The following is a 22,758-nucleotide window of genomic DNA, read 5'->3' on the forward strand; positions in this document are numbered from 1 at the left end:
CCTTCTTGGACCTTTTTTGGATTTAGGCTCTCGTTCATGGATTGTAAAAGGATGATATCTTCCCCAGCAAAGGAAATTTGAGATGAAAAGTGAAAGGATTTGGCCTTGAGGACAAAAGGCGCTCTTGTCCCTCACTGAAGGACCGGAGCTTGAATTCCAAATTTGCATTATCCTCGCAAGACTTAAGTGATTTCACGATTTGAAGAGGTCAAGGGAAGTATGTTTTGCCCATTGAATATAACTTGAGTAGGCCACAAAGAAGAGAATCAACCCAAATGGCCATAGGCGCTCCTGTACCTCTCCAAGGGACCAGAGTGATTTTCTCACAAGACAAATTTTTGGCAAAGGTAAAGCGAGTTTCATGTTTGAGATGAATGAAGGAAGGCATAACCGGTCCATTGAAGATAATTTTGAAAGTTAGCAAAACATAAGTGAGCTCATAATTGCCAAGGCGCTCCTGTCCCTCACCAAGGGACCAGGGCGAAAAACACATTAACAAGCTTTCCTCCCCAAATTAGGACGAATCCAGGTCAAGGCACAAGATTGGAGTGATATTTAAAAATGCTTCAAGGAAGAATGGAATTGCAAGGACCACAAAATTCGATGAAAATGAGCTAAGGCGCTCCTGTCCCTCTCCAAGGGACCAGAGCGAAATATTCAAGTATGCCTAAACACTTAACGTTTGAAATACTATTTCTTGTTTCCAGGACTCAAGATAGAATGGAGAATCATGTTTTATGCCCTGAGGGTAATTGGAGGTTGATGTGGTCAAGAATTTGCACAATAAACTAAAAGGCGCTCCTGTCCTTCACTGAAGGACCAAGGCGATTTTCATAAAATCAATAAATCCCCTCCAGAATCACGCCAAGACAAGGTTGTGCAAATTGAGAAATATCTTTCAAAAGATGATGAACAAGGAATTGCCTCCAAGAATCAACATTCCTAGGCTCAAATACAAAAATCGCTCTTGTCCTTCACTGGAGAACCAGGGCAAAAATCTTTGGATAGTCTATTTTGCCTTGAGAAAGCGAGTGGAACATGCACTGAAGGGACGAATGAAGATCATTGTTTACCTCCAAACTTGAGTTGGCGATTTGGAAGACAAAGACCAAGGACAAAGTGTGAAATCGCTCCTGTCCCTCACCAAGGGACCAGGGCGAAAATGCTTTAAGGCAAGCTCCTTCCAAAGATCACATAAATTGAACTCAAAGTTCCCAATATAAACGCCATTTTGAACGCCAAAGGTGAGGTTTTGAACGTGAAAATAAGAAATGCAAGGTCTAAAATGCATGGGCGCTCCTGTCCCTCTCCAAGGGACCAGAGCGATGTTATTGATATCCATTATTTTCCCTAGGCTTGAGCGCTTACTTCAAACAAATCGCATTAATTGCCAAATTCACTAAAACCTTGAAATATTTTAATTAAATTGGCATTTAATAAGGGGTGCGTTGGTATTTAATAATTAATTTAAGCCTTGGAAAATCGTTTTTTTTATTATTATTAAGGCATTCGAAATTAATTATTATTAAATAAAAAATTAAAAAACAAGCGCTTAAGGTATCATTTTAATGTTTTGGGGCAAGTCGGCCTTCTCCTTTTATTTATTTTTATTTATTTTTGGCCTATTTTCCAAGTCGGCCTATGGGAAAAAGAAGTGGTGAGCGCCTATATAAGAGAGGTGTGTTGAGCGATTTTAATCCATCATTCAATCATTCATTCAAGTGCGATTTGGAGAAGCAATAAAAGGTGCGAAATCTGGTCTAAGTTGGAGCGAATTTTGTTGAAAGCTAGAGGTGGTGGAGTTGATAAAGGAAGCGCATTTTGAAGACTTCGATCTACCTTTTCCCTAGCAAATTTTCCTAATTTTGCATCATTTCTTAGAATTAATCCTCAAGTGGAGGTATGGCGAGATCTTCCTAGTCCAATGTTGAAAATTTGAATTTTGAATTTCAAATTGCGTAATTAAATTTAGGAAATGATAATTCAAAGATTTATCATGAAGTTTCCTAAATTAAAAGCTTCAATCTTCCTTTTTACTCTATATGTTTAAATTGCAAAATATATTACTCATTATGAAATGTTGTGTAGGTGTCAAGATGGCGACCCCAAAGGCAGGAGCATCCACTAGTCGTCCGGCTCTCATGAAGGAAGATCAAAGGAATGAAGAATTGGAGACCAAGATCGTGTCAAAGTGGAGCAACATTGGAGATACCAACTTGGGAAACTTCAGTGTGAAGAAGTTTCGAGAGGTCCCTTTTATTGGAAAACCATCACCTGTCGCAAAGAGAATAATTGAAAGTGGCATCATCAAGGCGGCCGGTTTCCCTCCAGCAGTCCAGTGCCATGAGCTGATGATCGAGTGTGCCCGCCATTACGACCCACAATCAAGATCAATCGTGTCCAAGGAAGGGAACACTTTGGCTTACCTTTCAGAAGAGGCTATCAGTGAGGCTCTCCATCTGCCAGAACATAAAGATATGATTTACAAAAGCTTAGAAGGAGCCAGATCCATGTATGAAGATGATCCAGCACTTGCTTGAGCATCATCAATAAGAATTGGTTACTCAAAAGTCATCCTCACCTGAGCAAGATTCCCAACACACCACATAGGATCGACTTCCAGAAGGAGTACAGAGATTTGATAACTTTGCTCAATCGAGTTACAGGTGCTCCTCAAGCCTTCTATTTTGAGAAATGGATGTTCTACTTCATCCAAGTGATAGTTCAAGGGAAAGGAACAATTCATTGGGCTAGAATTATTAGCCATTGCTTGGACGTGCAGTTAAGAAGACTAAAGGCTACCAAGTCCTTCCACATGAGTTCATACATCATATATGCTTTGATCAGGAGTTTTGAATATGCAGGACTACCTCACAGAGGAGTGATCGGAAGAGGACCAGGGGAAGTCAGAGTTTGTGACTCTTATGTTCATTTGCATCATCCACCGGGAAGTAACTACAAGTTAGTTAATGATACCTTCACGATGAACATCACCAGGATGTTGCAAGGTGGGATTCACAATCGGATATCTCAAGATGCACAAGAGCTTGTAAAGAGGTATGGTGCTTGGTTTATCCAATTCCAGAAGTTTACATATATTAGAGTTCATGGGTGTCCTTCACCTCCATATATGTTGCCAAGATATCCGACAGACAGAATAGTGTTACTGGAGGTGACTAGGCAGTTGGCGGCTTATGCGAAGGCATTCAAACACAGGCATGGAAATGGAATTCCGGTGCCTATCATACTAGGGAATTCAGTTGAGGTATGTCCTAATGCTTTAGCCTTGGATGATGCAGAGAAAGAGTTGGCCTTATATTCATTTTCATTCTTTGCCTTGAGAGAGAATTTTGATCCTTATGGGTATATAGAGGAGACAGTTGGTAGAAAGTACAAGCATGAATTTCAGATAGAGGACTTTTGGATGAATCTCTCAAGTGATTTAGAAGTAAAAAGAAAGATGCATTCCAGATTGCCTTTAGATCTCATCAGGAAATGCAAAGTTTACAAGGTGGCTGATCAAGCTCAGGACAGTGGCAGACATCTCCAATCATCTTATGACAGAGAGGACAAAGCAGTGAGGATAGATTGGAACGAGCCTGAGATTGTGGACTTAAAAACTTTGATGGCTCCGGTTTTGTCATGTACTCGCAGATGGGTGGATATACAACATCAAAAGTTGAGAGAACAGAACACACCGATGACTTTTACTTTGGAGGAAAGGCCAGGGGAAGGAGGAGCAAGCACAAGTGAAGGCAATCCTCATCCTAGGAGCACAAGTGAAGACAATCCTCACCCTAGATGCGTGAGTGAAGGCAATCCTCATCCTAGAAGCGCGAAGAGGAAAGAAAGACCTGAGAAAAGAGAACCCTCCAAGAAGAAGCAAGAAGCCCATCGAGATCACTCATCTGGCACATCTTCCCGACATGAAAAAAGGACAAGTCAAGGACAAGAGAAGAGGGTACTTGAAGTTGAGGAATCTATGGAATCAATGGTCCAGAATGATAAACATGAAGAAAGGCAAGCACCTCAATGTTCATCAAGTCAATCTCCCCAAGTCAATGAGCTACATGAAGACAAGAATGATGATGAAGTGACATCTCCTCTCCGAGAAGAGGGATTAGTGCCTAAAGAAATACAAGTTAGGGAGACAAGGTCCGCCATTCCAGATTGGTTGAAAGAGAGGCTAACAAGGGTGATTGTGATCGAAGATGAAGATAATGTAATTGATTTAGAAAGCCTTGTTGGAAATTCTCAGGAAATGACAGAGAAGAGGAAGGCTACCAAGATGTCCAAGATGATCAGAGATGAGACAGGGTCCAGGAAATTGCAGATAGCTACACCAGCAGTGGACAAATATGAAGGTGAGATCTTGGCAGAGGAGTATGATGTAGAGACCTTTGAGCTTGGTCCACTCACAGCCGAGCAGACATTGGATGAGGCAACTGATTCATTTGAGGCACTTAAAGACAAGCTTAAAGAAGAAATGGAAAAGAATAGAAAGCTTGAACGAGAGGTCGGTGCTTGGAGAGGCTACTTTAGCCATCTCAATCAGCCTTTGGGGCGTCAGGATCCAGCAATGTCTCCCGTGCAAGCACTTCCCCTCGAATCAGTTGGCGAGGCAGAAAGAGTTAAGAGCTTGGTTCAGCTTATGAGCTCTTGGATTGACAAATCCCATACTGTTGCCATTGAGTTCGCAACAAGAATGATGCAGACCACCCATCGAGCTATCCAGGTCCTTGAGATCATTCACAACCTAATGATAACAGTAGCCGCCTTTGCACACACTAGAGATGTTATCATTCCTGTTCTACAAGTAATCAGGCAAACACCAAGGAAGATCCTAGCACAAGAAAAGATAATGGATGGAGGAGCTCATAATTTACTCCAGTGGTCAACTCTACTCCAGATGAAGGAAGTTCTTTTCGAAGACATCAGCACCAAATGCAATCAAGTTGAGGAGGTCATCCATCCAATTCAGGACAAGGTGTTTGAGGTGTTATGTTCTATTCTTAGCAGAAGGATTGAAGACGAGACAGATGTGAATCTTCAAGAGTTGGAAGAAAAGGTTAAAGTCATCTTTTGCAAAGATGAAAATATTATCACAGATGAGCAAAGAGATCAAATGTTCGCCACTATGCTCCTGATTGAGAAAATCAAGGAACTCGAACCTGGATGGGATGTAGCTCTTCTCAAAGCTTTTGATCAAGTTATCCACTTGGAGGAACGAATGAGGAATCTTCCCAAGATTCCTATTGCCGAGATTGAAGGAATTGTGTCCAGACTCATTGCGTATGCTAAGAAGGAGCATTGGAAAGGGAACAAGGTTCTAGAAGAGAGGTTGTTATAGATGATGTGGCACCTTAATTATCATTGGTCTATGTTTCCTAGATTTTTGTGCCAATTAAATATTTGGCTATGCATTTAATATTGTTCAATAAAAGGGGAACTTTTTGTAATAAAACCCTAATTAGGGTTTAGGTGTCAGAATCTCAGCCAATGATCTTCTTTTGATCTGGGCCGTTCATTGTAATTGAGGATGCTATATATACCCTCACTCATTTTCATTTTGATATAGAGAATAGCAGAATAGAATTAGAGATTGAGAAGAGAAATAGATATTAGAGTCAGATAGTTAGAAGTTATTTTGTAGCAAGATTGAGCATTGAAGAGAGAATTTTAAGCAATTGTTGTCTATTTTGGCTTTGAGATCAATAAATATTGAAGTTATGGTGTTTTATTGCAATTCTTGTGGCTACTTTCATGGTTGCTTACTTTCTTGAATCATTCTTGGTTGAAGTAGTGTTTAAATTCGAAAGACTAAGTGTTGAGCTTGATCATTGGTGAGATTCACGTTCCAAACCACTAGCTTCTTGCTGATTGTAAGGACGCCTTGTGTGGTCAACTGGAGATATTTGGATTGCTTAAAACCTTCAAATCATTATTGAACCATTGATATGTACCTTCATGGTAGTGTCTATGATTCTTGATGAATTGAAAAATCATTAGTCACCTTAGAAGATCGCATCAACTTCAGTAGAGTTGTTATTCCTTGGCAATACTGAAATTGGTAGAATCTTACCAAGTCTAGCCTACATTAAGTCATTCCTAGGATTAGATTAGAATTCATCTCTTGCAAACCCTACCTTTTGATCTTTTGAGAACTTGTTAGTTTTAGGAAATTCTGTTCCTGTACGGAAACGTAAGGCCCCTTGATGAAACAGCATTCAAAACGACCACTGGTGCTTATCCACACGTAGAGACCCTACATTGAAGAACCTTGGAGTCATCCTGGTTGATCCTTTTTCGCGACATCTTCAGCAATCAGAGGCTTTATTCAAGAGAGGATAAGGTACCCTTGGGTATTTTATTCTGTGTTTGATTGTATACAAAACGCACGTCAACAAATCTACAGACAAAATCTCAAATATCAGTAGTTCATGTCATCTTCAAATTCTAAACAGTTTAATTGCTATAGGTGTCCAAAAGGGAAAATTTGGTGACAAATGCTGATTTCAATGTCCTACTGCGGCCAAAAGTGTGACTCATCATTGTGAGTTCACCAAGTAAAGGTCAATGATTCCACCAATGAATGGGAGATATTGAATTTGTTGAACCCAAGGTAGGACTAACAAAACAGATTAATTATGAAAAGCATTTAACCATTGTACAACAATACTAAAAAACCAGTGTTCCACAGTCGTTGGGCACAAGGGGCACAAGGATGCAGAGATGGGTTTCGAGGATGGGGGGACAAAGGGCCTAAGTTTGGGAATGACAGGTGGACGGCGGCGAGGGGGTGGCAGGGGGGCAGTGCTGATATACATATAGTACTTGAAAAACTAGTTATGAAAAGATGTATAAGAATTATATTTCAAATGAAACTTTGGTAAATTAGTAAAATAGCAAAATTGCAAAATAATAAATACTAAGATTTCTTGAATACTAAATAAAATTTGACAAATGAAATTGTCAAATTGGAGATTTCTATTATATCGAAAAATATGATTTATGATCATGATTCATCATTAGCTTGTTACTTGCTTAGAATTATAGTTTGATGGGAGTTTGGGGGCAACACCAAAACAAGGTTGAGGGTAGCATCCCTGGCAGGGATCTGGGTAAGAGAGAGAGATGTAGAGACAGGTCTCGATCTTGGAGGAAAGAGAAGAGAGTGAGATAGAGAGAGGTAGAGAGGGGTTAGAGGAAGAGTGATAGATAGAAAGATAGGCCTAGAGTTGAAGGGACAAAGAGAGTGAGATAGAGAGAGTGAAAGAATATTGATAGGAGGTTGCGAACTACTGAAATTTGACAAAGTCCGAAAAATTTAAATCTTCTAAAACCCAAAATCTACATTATAATTCCTAGACATCTGAAACCACTCAAACATCTTGCCAATATATACATGAAATATAACTTAAAGTATAAGAATTTTCCTTTCTTATACTTAAATGTTATATTTCATGTATATATCCAATGAAGAGAATGAGACTTGCTTGAAGACAAGGATGCCATTTTCACAAATTTTCCACCATTTTTGCTTAGGGTTCGAATTTCTAAGTTGGGGCTATGGTAGACTCCTAGGGTTCGAATTTCTAAATTGGTACATCCTAGTGGAAGTGGTGGGATGATGGGGGACGCCCCGTTTCCATCCCCCCGTCTCGTAAACGCGAGGGTTTGTGGGGGGGCGGGGGGACGCGTCCTGGTGGTTCACTACTGAAAACACATCAACCATCAACACATGAACACTAGATTTACATGGAAAACCCAAACAGTGAATAACAATGATGAGAATCAAACTCACGATATGAATAAAAATGATTACAATGTTTTAGGCTTACAGCCAAGGCGCAGAATTGCACCTAATGGACTTGCAAGACTAAGACACACTACCTTAGGGCAAGATAAATGGACTTGCACAACTGAGGCACACTGCTTCAAGGCAAGATACCAGGTGTTGCCGAAGGATACACTGTCAATCAGCAACAACAGGAATAGCAAAACTGAAATGAGAAGGATCTCTTAATCATGAAATTGCCATTGAACATCTGTATCAAGCGATCAACATCATGGCAAACATCTCTAACAACCACCACTATCTCAACACACTGTCTCACAAAATGTATCACCTTCAAAGCTCTTCACAAACTAACTTTCGCATATCTACAATCTCAAATCTGCTTGCACATTATTCACATTCGCTTCTCATCAATTCACATACAACTCATACATCTGCACTCCTTAAATATAAGATAGATCATCAAGAAACCTAATTGAGGGTCGGCCACAACCGGAATAAACATTATTGCACAAAATAAACCACCCAAACCAAAAATAGTCAAGGCGGTCCACTCCAAGAGAAAGAGGGAACCCAAATACATCACAACCCATCCTTCCAAGTCAAATCCAACAATCCACACATGCTAACACAGCCTCAAAAGTCACCACCAAACATATCACGTAGATAGGCAATAAAGCTTATCAATCAATTGGCCAAAAGACAAATTATTCCATGCGAATCTCCACACACCATGGTGAGACCCATAACAACATTCTATTTCATCCTCCAAAGCATATCTGGACCAAAAAGCATAATCCAACCGGACACACTAAACCAAAACACAACTAAATATACCAAACACAAATCAACATAACTCATTTGCAGAACAACAAAAACACCATCAGAGAAACACATTGAAAATAGTGTATGAGCCACATAACCGTGTGCACTAATCCGCAACCTAAAATTCAACATATCTGGAGGCCACCAAGCACAATCCAAACCAATCTGACAAACACCCTTACTGTCAGAGAACAGTAACAACCAACTTTTGCAATCCACAAACCAAAAAACCAATCAATGCAACATAATTTGTACCATCCAAAGGAATGCAAATCATTCTACCAATGAGATATTAAATATTGTTTCCTACATACATTAAAAATTATGTCCCGCATATTGAACTTGCCATAACCAACACCAAAACATCAAGCTCAACTGCAACACCAAACACAAAACAAAGAAACCTGCAACAATACAAGATCATATCCGAACAAGACTCCATCCAAACAACCAAGTTTGATATCAATGACAACCATACAAACTCAGATTTCCAACAATCTCCCCCTTTGTCATTGATGGCAAAACAATTCTCTCTAACAATTCTCTCCCCCTTTAACATCAAAGACAAAGGGCTCACCAAGATATATTGATCAACCAACAGATACCACACACTCCACTGCTCTCCATGAGAGTAGCAATAGCATCAATCCAGAAGATAAAGGATAAGCTATGATACCGATTGTTGAACCCAAGGCAACACTGGGAGAGAGGGTGAATCAATCCGGATCTTCAAAATAGATTAATTATAAACAGCATTTAACCATTCTACAACAATACTAAAAACACATCAACCATCAACACATGAACACCAATTTTACGTGGAAAACCCAAACAGAGAAAAACCACAGTGAGAATCAAACACAATATCAATAAAAATGATTACAACGTTTTAGGCTTACTACCAAGGAGCGGAACTGCACCTAATGGGCTTGCAAGACTAAGGCACGCTACCTTAGGACAAGATACATGGACTTGAACAACTGAGGCACACTGCTTCAAGACAAGATACAAGGTGCTACCGAAGGACCCACTATCAATTAGCAACAAAGGAAATAGAAAAACTGAAATGAGAAGGATCTCCTGATTATGAAATTGTCCTTAAACATATGTATCAAGCAACCAACATCATGACAAACATCTCTGACAACCACCACTTTCTCAACACACTGTCTCACAGAACGTATCACCTTTAAAGCTCTTCACAAACTGACTTTCGCACATCTGCAGTCTCAAACCTGCTTGCACATTATTCACATTCACTTCTCATCAATTCACATACCATCTCACATACAACTCATACATTTGCACTCCTTAAATATAAGATAGATCATCAAAAAACCTAATTGAGGGTCGACCACAACTAGAATAAACATTATTGCACAAAATAAGCCACCCGAACCAGAAATACTCTAGGCGATCCACTCCAAGAAAAAGAGGGGACCCAAATACATCACAACACATCCTTCCAAGTCGAATCCAACAATCCACACACACTAACACATCCTCAAAAGTCGCCACCAAACGTAATGTGTAGATAGGCAATAAAGCTTATCAATTAGTAGGCCAAAAGACAAATTATTCCGAGCGAATCTCCACACACCATGGTGAGATCCATAACAACATTCTAATTCATCCTCCAATGCATATCTGGAACAAAAAGCATGATCCAAAAAAGATAATCCAACCAAACACGTCGAACCAAAACACAACTAAATATACCAAACACAAATCAACATAACTCACTAGCAAAACAGAAACACCATCAAAGAAACACATTTTAAATATTGTATGAGCCACATAACCATGTCCACTAATCCACAACATAAAATTCCACATATCTGAAGGCCACCAAACACAATCTAGACCAATCTGATAGACACCCTTACTGTCAAAGATCAGTAACAACCAACTTTTGCAATCCACAAGCCAGAAAACCAATCGATGCAACATAATCTTTACCATCCAAGGGGATGCAAATCATTCTACTAATGAGACATTAAATATTGTTTCCTGCATACATTAAAAACTCTTTCTTGCATATTGAACTTGCTATAACCAACACCAAAACATCAAGCTCAATTGCAACACCAAACACAAGACAAAGAAACCTACAACAATACAGGATCACATCCGAACAAGACTCCATCCGGACAACCAAATTTGACATCAATGACAACCATACAAGCTCAGATTTCCAACAGAATTTGCTTCAGAAGGACTCTATACCCCTTGAAATAATTATAGAGTCAACATTTAAATCTCTGCTGCACATAGAATATTTGGCATGTTTGCAATGAATGGTTGGAGAGGAGGGTGGCCATCTTTTGTCACATATCTACTTAATGCCAGTTTTAGCATCTTCACTGAGCATCATTGTGGGGCCACTTTTTTAAGTTTTAACTAGCTCTATCTAGAAAGGGATTCTTGACTATCATTTTGGTTTCTCTGCACTATGTTTTGCAGGACATAGTATTGTGCCTCTAGCTGAGAGTCCCCTTATGATGAGTTGTCTCTCACTACCACCTTCATAACACCTTTTGCATCCTAAACAAGAATACCCTAAGCTTCATTAAGACAATTTTGGGTGAAGAGGGTCATGCAAATAAGGGGCTCTATGCACTCAACCACCATATATTACAAACTTTGAGGCCAATTTAAGCTTACCAATCTAAGACACTGCCACTTTCCACTAGATTCTGAGCCATGTTGTCTATGAAGAAGATATGGACATTCTAGCTTCCATTCCAATTTGGACACTCCTACAAAGGATTCAACCTCCATCCTTCTGCAACAATTGTAGGAAATTATTGAACTCTGTCACATTCTAATATTCCATTTGGAATATTTGATCTTCTCCTAATTTAATTAAATTTAACACAATGAATTTCACCAATTAATCTCATAAATCAGAGATGAAGTCAAGATTCAGAATTAGTCCAATTATAAGTAATGGCAGCAAGCCACACAACCTTATAATCAATTCTCAAAGAATCAACTTGTATTGGCAAATAATTAAATATTTCTTTACGAATCAGATCTGCAAGTGTAATAATTCTTCAAGTGAGTTGCCTAGGGATTACAACTGCAAACTGAATTAGATTCAATATCACTATGTTACCACAGTGCATTAATGTCTTTTGCTGCACCAAGTATGGGCAAATCCACAAGGTTCACATGTAAGCAATATTCAGTATAAAATGGAAAGAACTCCAGCCGAGTGCAGGGTTCCACCAACAATATAATATTTATTGTTAATTTATGATACAATGGCTGTTTATGGAAAGTTCATATGCACTACCTGGGTGAGATTGCGCCAAGTACATATCAAGGATTTTTGTCCACTAATCCTAATCTAAAGAGATTTCGTTCTTAAATATATTGAACTGCAGTTACATGCTCCATAAGGAGTAGAAATCAGATAATAAAACATTTTTTCAATGATGCTCCTACAGCTCACTTGCTCTATATTTACTACCGTTTTCCTCCAATAGAAACAACTCTTCACATGCCCCTCAATATTATAAACTTTAATTATAATTTTTACTTTAGAGTGTTAATTAACCCCTTTTGAAAGGGACTGCATTTAATCTATTGCTACTTCTGTCAACTACTATCCCCTTTCCTTTTTAATTGAATATTTGCCTTGTCTTTACTGCAATAGTTATTTGAATTACAGCAGCATTCAAGTTGGAATATGACTAAATAACCCAACCAAATTGGGCCTTCTGTCAGAAATGGTCTTCTAAAGCGCTGTGGCTGTCAAAGCTCTTCTTCAAACATATATTTAGTGACCTCCTTAGTCAATATTTAATTCTATACCAACAGCAGATAGCAAAGGGAGTGGTAGATTTAATCGAGTTAATATCTTTCAAAAGAGACATGGTTACTTAAAATATCAATGCGATTCTTTTCATATCAGCACCTATATCTACTTTGTCTTTTCTATGATTTTTAATCGCTGATTACGCATTGCATTTTGCTCTATAGATAATTCAAATATTTTGAATATTTAATTTTCAAACTGAATGGAATTAACAAATTGATTTCGAGGATTTTAATCTAGGATTAATTTTGAAGAGGGGGCATTACACGCATCTTCTCATCTTTATCAAAAAAGCAGTTGGGCATGACTTTTTCTGCCAGGACCTGGCTTTATGCATAGACAATTTGAGGGTCGTTTTGACGGATGGAGCCGGAAATTTCGAATGCCTTCACTCTTCCATTGTTGTCCATCAGTGGGGTGGTCAGAGCAAAGCACCACTCCTTTTTAACCCCAATAATGTGTTTGAACAGGGTACTTAATCTGGTTTTCTGGTCTGTTATTTTTTAGGCAAGTTTGTTTTACTTGTTTCTCCATTTTGACATGGTTGCAAGTTGTTTCTGCATGTTTAGCTGTGTAGGAATTTAATTTGTCCTTGCTTTGCTGTACCCTCTGGGATTTCCCTGTAACCTTTTCTCTAAGGGAGCGAACCCCAATAACCCACAATCAATCAAGCAAAAATATACTGCGAATCCGTAAGATACACTATTTTTATATAACATTTTAATTTAATGAAAAAAGGTGAATTAACTATAGTTTGATATTTATTGAAAAATAAATACACTAGAAGAGTCTCTGTACTATTTTAAAAATTTAACATCTTCGTCAAATTTTAGAAAAGCCTTTTGCCAGCAGATTTCAAATTGCCATTTGTTATCATATTTTCATAATGTAATCTACTGTATGTTTTTCTGTGAATCGGTTCTTTCATTTTGAGGTCCACCGTAATGAATTTCCATACAAAAGTTGCTACCATGATGAAAACAGAAGCATAAAAACGCATTCGTTTGAACAAGACAAGGACTAGATGTCTCAATTGAGTTCATCAAATTACCCCGCTCTAATGTTTTCAATTTAATTTGTTTGCGACATAATTAGGGCGTTAAAATAATCAAAACCTGGATGAGTCCAATGTAACCTGTTGTGACATCGCCTCTGCGAAAATTCTCTGCGCATTCAAATAATGAGCGACGGCATCGTCTGGCAAACCCCATTCTTCACAAGAGATTGCTTTATCAATCTCCTCTTTTCCAAGATCGAAATAACCCTTCAATTTTTGGGATAACTTTTTGGCTGGCACTTTATCGTTATTAGAAGAAACCCTAGGTGCAGGGTTTTCCATTGAATTTACTGGAGGAGGGGGAGAAGCAGGAGGGTGCGTCTCCACTGGATTTGAAGGGGTTTGGAATTCGTCATACCAGGAAGAAATCAAGGCAGAAAGACTTTCAAGGAGTCCCATGCGAGCATATTTTTTTGGTGGGTATTCCCGCTATTCCTCTCAAATTTGTGCTAGAATTTCGATGATTCTATTCTTTAATTCATTCATACACATATTTCTCAGGGTAATCCTGTACGAAGTCAATTTGTGGGCAGAAGACAGGGACAAATATAAAAAGTTGACTAGTATTCGACGTATCTCAGACATTCGGTATCATTGTCATGATGATGTGATCTAGAAAAAGTCACAATACTAGTAGTATATACTCAATTTGCTAATAATATTGCAGCCTTTTTTTAATAGTTTAATTCGTTAGTTTTATTTGTAATTTTGTTAATTTGTTAAAGTATGTTAATTTTTTTCATACATTAAATAGAATAGTTATAAAGTGTTTTTGTTATGTTGTCGTTAAGAATTTTGTAGAGAATAGGGTTCACACTTTTGCCCCATGTAGTGGGTTTCTATGACGATGACTTTTTTTTTGATCCATGATTAACTTTGTCTTAGGTTTGCATTTGGAGTTCAAGTTGGTCCTTAATAAATTCTTCTTTACATATGGTCAAGATACAATCTTTAGAGGGCAAAAATAGTTTAGAGGCTCTGGCTTTTGCCTTCCCTTGAGAGACTCGCCCTTTATAGTGTGCAAATTGTGGAATTCAAATATCAAAACAATGAGAAAGTGCTAAAGGGGTTAAAGGGGATCTATAATAAATGGGTCATAAGGCACAACACTTGTTTGAGGTTCTACAAATGGGGCCGCAAGCTAAGTGGGTTTAACCTTGGAGGAAACTTTGTAATTAAACACGCTTAAGTTGGAGTAGTATTGGGATGGGTGACCTCCCGATAAGACCCAATGCTTCACCTCTGTGAGAATCACCTAGATGCAATGAGTGTTAAGTGGAACATTCATAATTTGATTTGTTGTGGAAAATATCTCCTACTTATCAATTGATCAGCTAAAGGGGCTCTATAATGAAAGATTCAAAGGCACAACACTAATAGCAATATCATAATTTGATTTGTTGTGGAAAATATCTCCTACTTATCAATTGATCAGCTAAAGGGGCTCTATAATGAAAGATTCAAAGGCACAACACTTGCTAAAGGTTTTGCAAATGGGGTTACAAGCTAAGTGGGTTTAACCTTGGAGGACACTTTGTGGTCAAACACACTTGAGTTGGAGTATTACTAGGATGGGTGACATCTCGGGAAGGCCCAATGCCTCACCTCTATGAACATCACCCAGATGCAATGAGTGTTAAGTGGAACATTCATTCTCATGAGAGATGGGTTCTTTGTAAACCACTATTCATGAAACATGGGTCAATGAGTTTGACTCAAAAACTACAGAGATGAATCATGTATCATAATTTGACTTGCTACGGAAAATATCTCTTACTTGTCAATTGACTAGCTAAAGGGGCTCTATAATGAATGGTTCATAAGGCACAACACTTGCTAAAGATTTTGCAAGTGGGGTTACAAGCTAAGTGGGTTTAACCTTGGAAGAAACTTTATCGTTAAGTGGACTTGAGTTGGAGTAGTATTGGGATGGGTGACTTACCAAGAAGGCCTAATGCTTTACCTCTATGAGCATCACCCAGATGAAATGAGTGCTAAGCAGACTATTCATTCTCATGAAAGTTGGGTTATTGTAAGCCACTACTCGTGAAACATGAGTTTATCATTTTAACCCATTTTCCTATCCCATGGTGCCATTTTGTCTCCATTTCGTGTCCTCTTACCTGCTTTGACCTAATTTACCCATTTTGACCCAATTTTCCCAATTCTTCCCGTTTTCTTTCCATTTCTTCCTAATTCTTCCTAATTTCACTCAAAATGACTTAATTTGACCAAATTGAGGTCTCTGGACGTCAATTTGACTTATTTGTCTCTTAGGTTTAATTAATTAAATCCCCTTTCCTGCTAACAATTCTTCTAAAAATTAAATAAATAAATTTAATATTTATTTATTAATTTATCCTTTTTGCTTATTAATTAAATAAATTTATTTTATTTAATTACCTAATTCATAAATATGATTACTAATTAATAAATTATATTTATTAATTTATCATATTTATCTTCTTCTAAAATGGAGATAATTAATAAAATATATATATATATAGATAATGGGTCGTAGCCAAATAATATATATATTAATTTAAAATCTTTACATGTTACATGTTCGGTTCGGTGTGGGCACCAGTAGGAAAGAACCGAACTATGAAAACCTCTGGTCTTGCCCAAGGATACAATCCTGGAAAATTACATTATACATCAGTCATTGGTTGATTACAATGCGAAATTACATTAATACATTACAACCGATCCACCCATACTGTGGATAAACCATGTTACAAAAACATATAAGCTCAGTGGTACTCCAACTAAAATACAGTTCTGAAGTATACTTGCAAATTCTTGCCTTGTCGTAAGCAGAGAATTGCAAAAGTGGTAGATAAAGGAGCTTTGTAGTAATCAAGATACCGTTTCTTCCAGTGTGAGTCAAATAAACCTGCAAAACCACTGTAAAGAAACTTTCTCCTGCAAATTGTTATACTCGTAGTAGTAGAGAAGTTAAAGAGTTCATGTTAAAAGTGTTTACAAGGTTTATATATCTCTGCGTCATTGAAACAAGTGATTAAATGCATCCTACCTAGTGCTTAGAGAAACAAACACTTTATGAGCCCGAGTCAACTGTAGAAAAAATTTAACCCTGAACTAACCTTAATCCAAACCATTCTGATTAAGAATCAAGGCGAGGCTGGATGAAGAGCATGTTTATAGCTATATCTTAAATATGTTAATGGTAACCATATTCAAAGCTATAGTTGTATATAGAGCAACCCCAAAGCCCGCCTTAACACTTGAAAACAGATTACATATAAATGAAGCAAAAAATGTAATCTATGAGTGATGATTGAGATCGTAAAACTCAAATCTTGTCTTCCAAATACGCCTTGATTACCAGATCTACCGCTATTATAGTTATTGAAAATGCTAGTCCCGATCTAGGGCCATCACAGTCGAGGATCAAAGAAAAATAAGTCAAGAGGAAGGACCAAAAGTACTCCGCAAGGAAAAACCAACTCTCAATGCATATATATATATATATATATATATATATATATATATATATATATATATATATATATATATATATATATATGATGATGATGATGATGATGATGATGATGAATACTAAGAGGAGGGGGTGAATTAGTATACCAAAAAATACTATACTTAAACACTTTAATAGTCTAGTAGTAAACTGGTAAAACAGTTTAGCAAACAAACCGGTTAACACACATGCAAACCAAATAGCAAATAATGCATTCACCCATAAAAGCACAATCACCATAACACAAGAAATTTTGATGTGGAAACCCAAATGGGAAGAACCACGGTGAGATGAAACTCACAAGTAACTATCTGCAGAATAGTAACCAGACCGATTAAGGTCAAACCGATTAAGGTCATACAATGTTCTTTACAAGAAGAGATCTTGTTAGGAATCTCAATCTCTGTTAGGAGATAAGTCTGATTAAAGACTACCTTGTGAGACGATTTCAGATCCACAGATGTGAACCACCTTGTTAGAGGATTTACAAAGGCTTTTGTGGGCCTACCCGGTTAAGGGTTTCAAACTTGTCAAAGATGTGAGTAATCAACAAGTGAATGATCTAGCAAATGGCACAGTCTGCTTGATTAGATCCATTGTAGCTCATAGCTAATGCATTTTAGCATTACTTCAGTCTTCAGTAACTCCTTACTCTGTTGCAACTCACAAACTTGATCTTCTCAGTTAATATCACACATTCAAGAGGTTTTTCAACCACTACAAAACCTAACAGCTATACTCGCATACTCTCTCTCTCTCTCTCTCTCTCTCTCTCTCTCTCTCTCTCTCTCTCTCTCTCTCTCTCTCTCTCTCTCTCTCTCTCTCTCTCTCAAAACCCTAGACATGATGTCCTTAAAAGGAATCTGATTTCATGTCGGTCCAATAGGATTTCATTACAAGTTCTTAGGTTCATTGTATCTAGACACATTTGATAACACGACACAAAAACACCGTCAAAGTGTCGGTGGATGGTAACTCATCACAAAAATATACCGGTTGGTAACTCATCACAGAGTATTACCGGTTTGTCTAACTTTCTGGTTACCGATTGGTGACTCAAAGTAATACCAGTTTAACGGATTACCGGTTGACAAAAATTGAAGACTGGGAAAAAGATAACTGCGGCTTCTGGCTCCTTTGCTCCACTTCGCTTGAGATCCTTAAACCGCTTGATCTCTCTATGCCGCTTGGGTCTTTATACCACTTGAGATCGGTAAACACTTTCTGCATAACAACAATAGTCTAAAAACTACAACATGATACCGGTTTGGAACAATTACCGGTTGAGCATAATTCATACATTCTCAAAGTGATCTCATTGCAAGTGTGTGTCCATCAATGACAATAACATAATCATCAAAATGCCAACAATCTCCCCCTTTGGTATTGATGTTAACACTTAGGAAAATTTTTGACATCTAAGTGTTTTACAACAAAATTATGCCATAAGTAAAATTACTCCCTCTAAGCATATACACTATCCCTTTTGCAGAAAATACAATGTATACTACTTCCTTACTGAGAAAAACATGAAAGTATGCAAAGCATGCATCAAAATTTTAAATACAAAATACTACTCCCCCTTTGCCAACAATGACAAAGTACAGTTGAAAACCGTTGTTCCATTAGCATTAAAAACTGATTTAAAAAGTTTATGACAATAAAAAGTGAAACTTGTCAAAAACTTATTTAAAATCCTGCATAAATGTCTTCATGGATAAAGACCATGATTCAAGCAATGAGGTAGCAACCTCATTCTCCGTTTGCATCTGATAAACCTACTCCTCCATGGCATCCATGGTACTCATCTCTTGAGTAATTGTTAGGGCATCTATATTGAGGTAGCATTTTTGGAGAATTTGCAGTCTTGGCAATAGGACCAGTTGAAGTTCCTGCAAATTACGTGTCTAGTTGCTTATCTCTACCTCTATTCTTGCAGATTGAAGTTGAAACCAGTGAGCAGTTTGTCCATATGTGGAGAAGGAATCATATGGCATCTTGAAGGTGCTAATAAATGAGTGCATATCATATTGCAGTTTGTCCTTCAGAGTGAGCACATCATCACAAAATAAACGAGGTTGACAAATCTTGTTGAGTAGTAGATTGCCCTCATCCATTGCATCTCTGATGTCCTTTTGTGCCTTCTAAAGTTATGACTGAAGCTCATTCAACTTCTTCACCAAGGCAATGTTCAGAGCCTTTTCATGCTCCTTTTTGGCATTTGTTTCTGCAATTTCTTCCAGGCTTTGGACCTGGTCTTCCACAACTGTACATAGAAGCTTTAATTGGGCAAGTGAGGAATCGGTACTGGGGAGGTTTGTACCGGGTATCAAATTGGTGAGTGTTTCCACTGTAGTTTGGATAACATCTTCCTCCTTTTTCCTCCTTGGAGCATCCAATCGCTCTTGAGCAAGCTTAATGCTCTGCAGTAGCTCCGATTCGTTTGCAGACTGGAGGTCAATAGGACTGGTAATGTCAGCCGGTTTGGCTTGACTACCGATTGCCTTTGGAGTCTCCATCTGAGTGCTATGTGTCGCTTCTTCTTTCTCTTTGGCTTTTTTCTTGTCTTCTTCTGCCTTCTTTTTCTCCTCTTTTTTCTGCTTCTTTTCATCTTCGTCCTTTTTCTTCTCCTCTTCCTTTCTCTTCTCCTCTACCTTTTTCTTCTCCTCTTCCTTTTTCTTCTCCTCTTCCTTTCTCTTCTCCTCTTCCTTTTCCTCTTCTTTCTTCTTCTTCTCATCCTCTTGTTTCTTATTCTCCTCTTCTTTTCTCTTTTCTTCTCATCCTCTTTCTTCTTTTCCTGTTCTGCCTGTTTTGTCTTTTCTTTCTCCTGTTTCTTCTTCTCTTCCTCTGCCTATTTTCTCTTGTCTTCCTCATGTTTCTTCTTCTCTTCCTCTGCTTGTTTTCTCTTGTCTTCCTCCTATTTCTCCTAACCTTTTGTTTCTACTAGTGCATCCAGAGTAACATTGTCACTATTTAAGGCATCAACATCAATCGGTTCCATTTGAGTGGTGACCGGTTCTCCTTCACTGTTGTATACTTCATCTGGTTGAGTGATTTTTGGTTCTTGCTCTGCTTTCCTCTTGGCTTCAACCACTTCATGCAGTCTTAAAGCTGATTGAGCAAGGGAGTGGGTCTCTTTGACCACTTCCGGAACTTTTCCTTCCAATAACAGGAGTCTTCTTCTTCTCACGAAGAAGAGGCCCTTATATCTCTCCACCACTTCATACAGTTTTGTTTTAGGCACATCATAAAAGTATTGTGCAAATACTTCCTCTCTTATTTCTTGTTCCTTTTCTATGGCAATGTGCCACTTGTTGTCTAAAGAATTATACAAAGAATCAGGCGTCTCAGATTTAATTTCTGATGGCCACCAGTCATTAATACATAAATAATTGATAACTTCCTGTTCAACTTCTTTCTTTTCATCGTCATTAAAATCATCAAAACACTCTTTCAAATCACCAAGTACTTTTCTTCTAATATTCTTATTTGTTCTTTGACAATGTGTCAAAGGTTTGTAAGAGGAAATATCAATATTTACCAGTGCAGATGTTGTCAATTCACTCTTTGTCTTTTTCCTCATTTGCCTAGTCTTCTTAGGTTGTTCTTCAGAGACAGTGCCCTCTGAGTCTGGTGTATTTCTTTTTGTCTTCCGCTTCCTCTCAAAGACTTTGGCGGGTGCTGCTTTCAGTTTCTTCTTTGTTGGTGACCGCTTGGTCAATTTGGGACTTGTTGTGATAACCGGTGTCGATGCTGAAGGCACTGCCTTTCCCTTCTTTACTGAGGGTTCTTGAACTGGTGTAACCCTATCCAAATAGGTGTCGGATCTCTTTTCCTTTGGATCAAGGGGCGAGGCGATTAGGGTAGAGGCATACCCATCTAACATGTCATACATTACCTCATATCCCATTGGTTCCACTTCTTCCTGTCTAGGCTCAACCGCCTCCATTATGCACTCATCAACTTTGATGGTGAAGCAGATGTCCTCATACTTTTTGACAATATCACCAGATATTCTTGCTCTTTGGTTCATTTTGCATCTGAACTCATCAAAATATTTGTTCAGCACTTCTGGATAACCAGTTCCTACCGCTTGTAGGCTTTCCTTAATTTGCTTTGTCACCGGTTGGTCAGCAGACCACTGAATATCACCTACTCCTAGAAAATAGCCTTGGAAGTAGAAGAACAACCCAACCAATAGTTGTCCAAACTTAAATTTCAGGGCATTGTCCTGTTTGATCGACTTGAGGTTCAACAGAAGTTGTCTTTGCATATTAGTGCACAGATCAAACGATGCATCTTCTTTGATCATCTTGTAGGCGCCATTTACCACTGCAACAAAGACAGAGTTGATTCTGCTGGCATGGAACGTCCATTATCCTATCACCATACACTCATATTTGACTAGATCGTCCTTGATGGAATTGACAGTCATTCCCCGTGAATCACTCATAGAACCGGTGTGTTTAGTCATTTCTGTCTTGCTACTCTTTCTTAGGGCTGGCAGTTCACCGACGTTGCAGAAACTGGTGACGACATGAATCGCTTCAGGTGTGATATCATGCGTCCGCTCTAAGTACATCTTATCACCGTGTACTCTGCTCAGAATAATTCGAATGTGATCATCCGAAAATTCTTCAAGAAAATAAGTTGCGTTGTGAAGTTTCTTCTTTTCCAGAATGTTGAATTCTGGTTTAATCTTCTTATCCTTTCTGCAGAACAGACTCAACTGGGAATGGATCATCAGAGATCCTAGGTCTTCAATCTTGCAGTCAATGAAATCTGAAATGCCTTCTTCCACTATGACACCAGTGGGTATTTGAGATAGGGCATTGTATTTTGCCTTTTGTTGAATGAAGTCTACAAAATCAACGGGTGCACTAGAGCTAGCATGTGATGCTGAAGCCACGATAAACTAAGAATTTTGAAAAATACCTTTGTAGATCGAAATTTAGGGCTTCGCAATTTGAACTTCGCTACACACTCCTTCGGTTACTGAAATACCACTTTGCGTTCTACACTTCTCCAATAGATGTTTGCTTCAGATTCATCTTTAGGATTTTGATAAATTCTTTGAATCACAATGTAAATCGCTTTTCTTCACTCTGCACTTGAAAACTTCTTTGCTCGAAAAATGATAGTGAGAAATGATTTGAAAATTCCTTTTAAACAGATTCTTCACCTACCACAATAAATGCTCCACTATTAGGGCATAAACCCTAATTTTTCCTTATACCATTTCTGGTCTTCTGCCAATCTGACAAGTATCTCATATCGGTTAAGGTCTTTTACCGGTGTCAACCGGGGGTTCGAGATATTTCACCGTTTTCTCTCCCTAAGCTTTTCTGATGCTTAGTTTGCCAGTTCAGTGACTTCCACACTGGGTGCAGAAACCGGTTCTTCTTGAATCACTTCTTCTGGCTTCTTCTTCCAGGTTTTCTTCATATCTGCTTGAACAATTTCAACATCAATTTTTCCTTCCGAAGTGACTGGTATATCATCCGATATAGTCTTTCTTGCTCTGCAGAATCTTGTTGTATGACCCGGTTTGTTGCAGTGATAGCAAACCATTCCAGGTGCTCTCCAAGGTCCATTATTCATGTTTCCAATCTTCCTTCTGCATGTTGCAGCAGTGTGACCATGACCATGACAAATCACATAGATTGCTCTCCATCCAGTTGCCGCTTGATAGCCACCGCTACCTGACTGATGACTATAGGTATTAAACCGGTTTGGGTTTCGGTTCCCAAAGG

At 38.3% G+C, this 22,758-nt stretch overlaps 1 protein-coding gene across 2 annotated transcripts in view; it reads right to left on the bottom strand.

The window, feature by feature from the left end:
* LOC131045730 (uncharacterized) overlaps positions 1-14,091 on the bottom strand; it is a 110,527-nt gene extending 96,436 nt beyond the window's left edge. Inside the window, exon 1 of one of the 2 annotated variants that reach the window (XM_057979321.2) lies at positions 13,562-14,091. In XM_057979321.2, coding sequence (XP_057835304.2) covers positions 13,562-13,902 — 341 coding nt within the window. In that variant the 5' untranslated portion in view covers positions 13,903-14,091. The remainder of the gene's footprint in view (positions 1-13,561) is intronic. The other variant, XM_059211027.1, reaches the window with a different exon arrangement.
* Between the last annotated feature and the right edge of the window lie 8,667 nt (positions 14,092-22,758).

This window comes from Cryptomeria japonica, chromosome 9 (genome assembly GCF_030272615.1).
Source record: "Cryptomeria japonica chromosome 9, Sugi_1.0, whole genome shotgun sequence".
Taxonomy (NCBI): domain Eukaryota; kingdom Viridiplantae; phylum Streptophyta; class Pinopsida; order Cupressales; family Cupressaceae; genus Cryptomeria; species Cryptomeria japonica.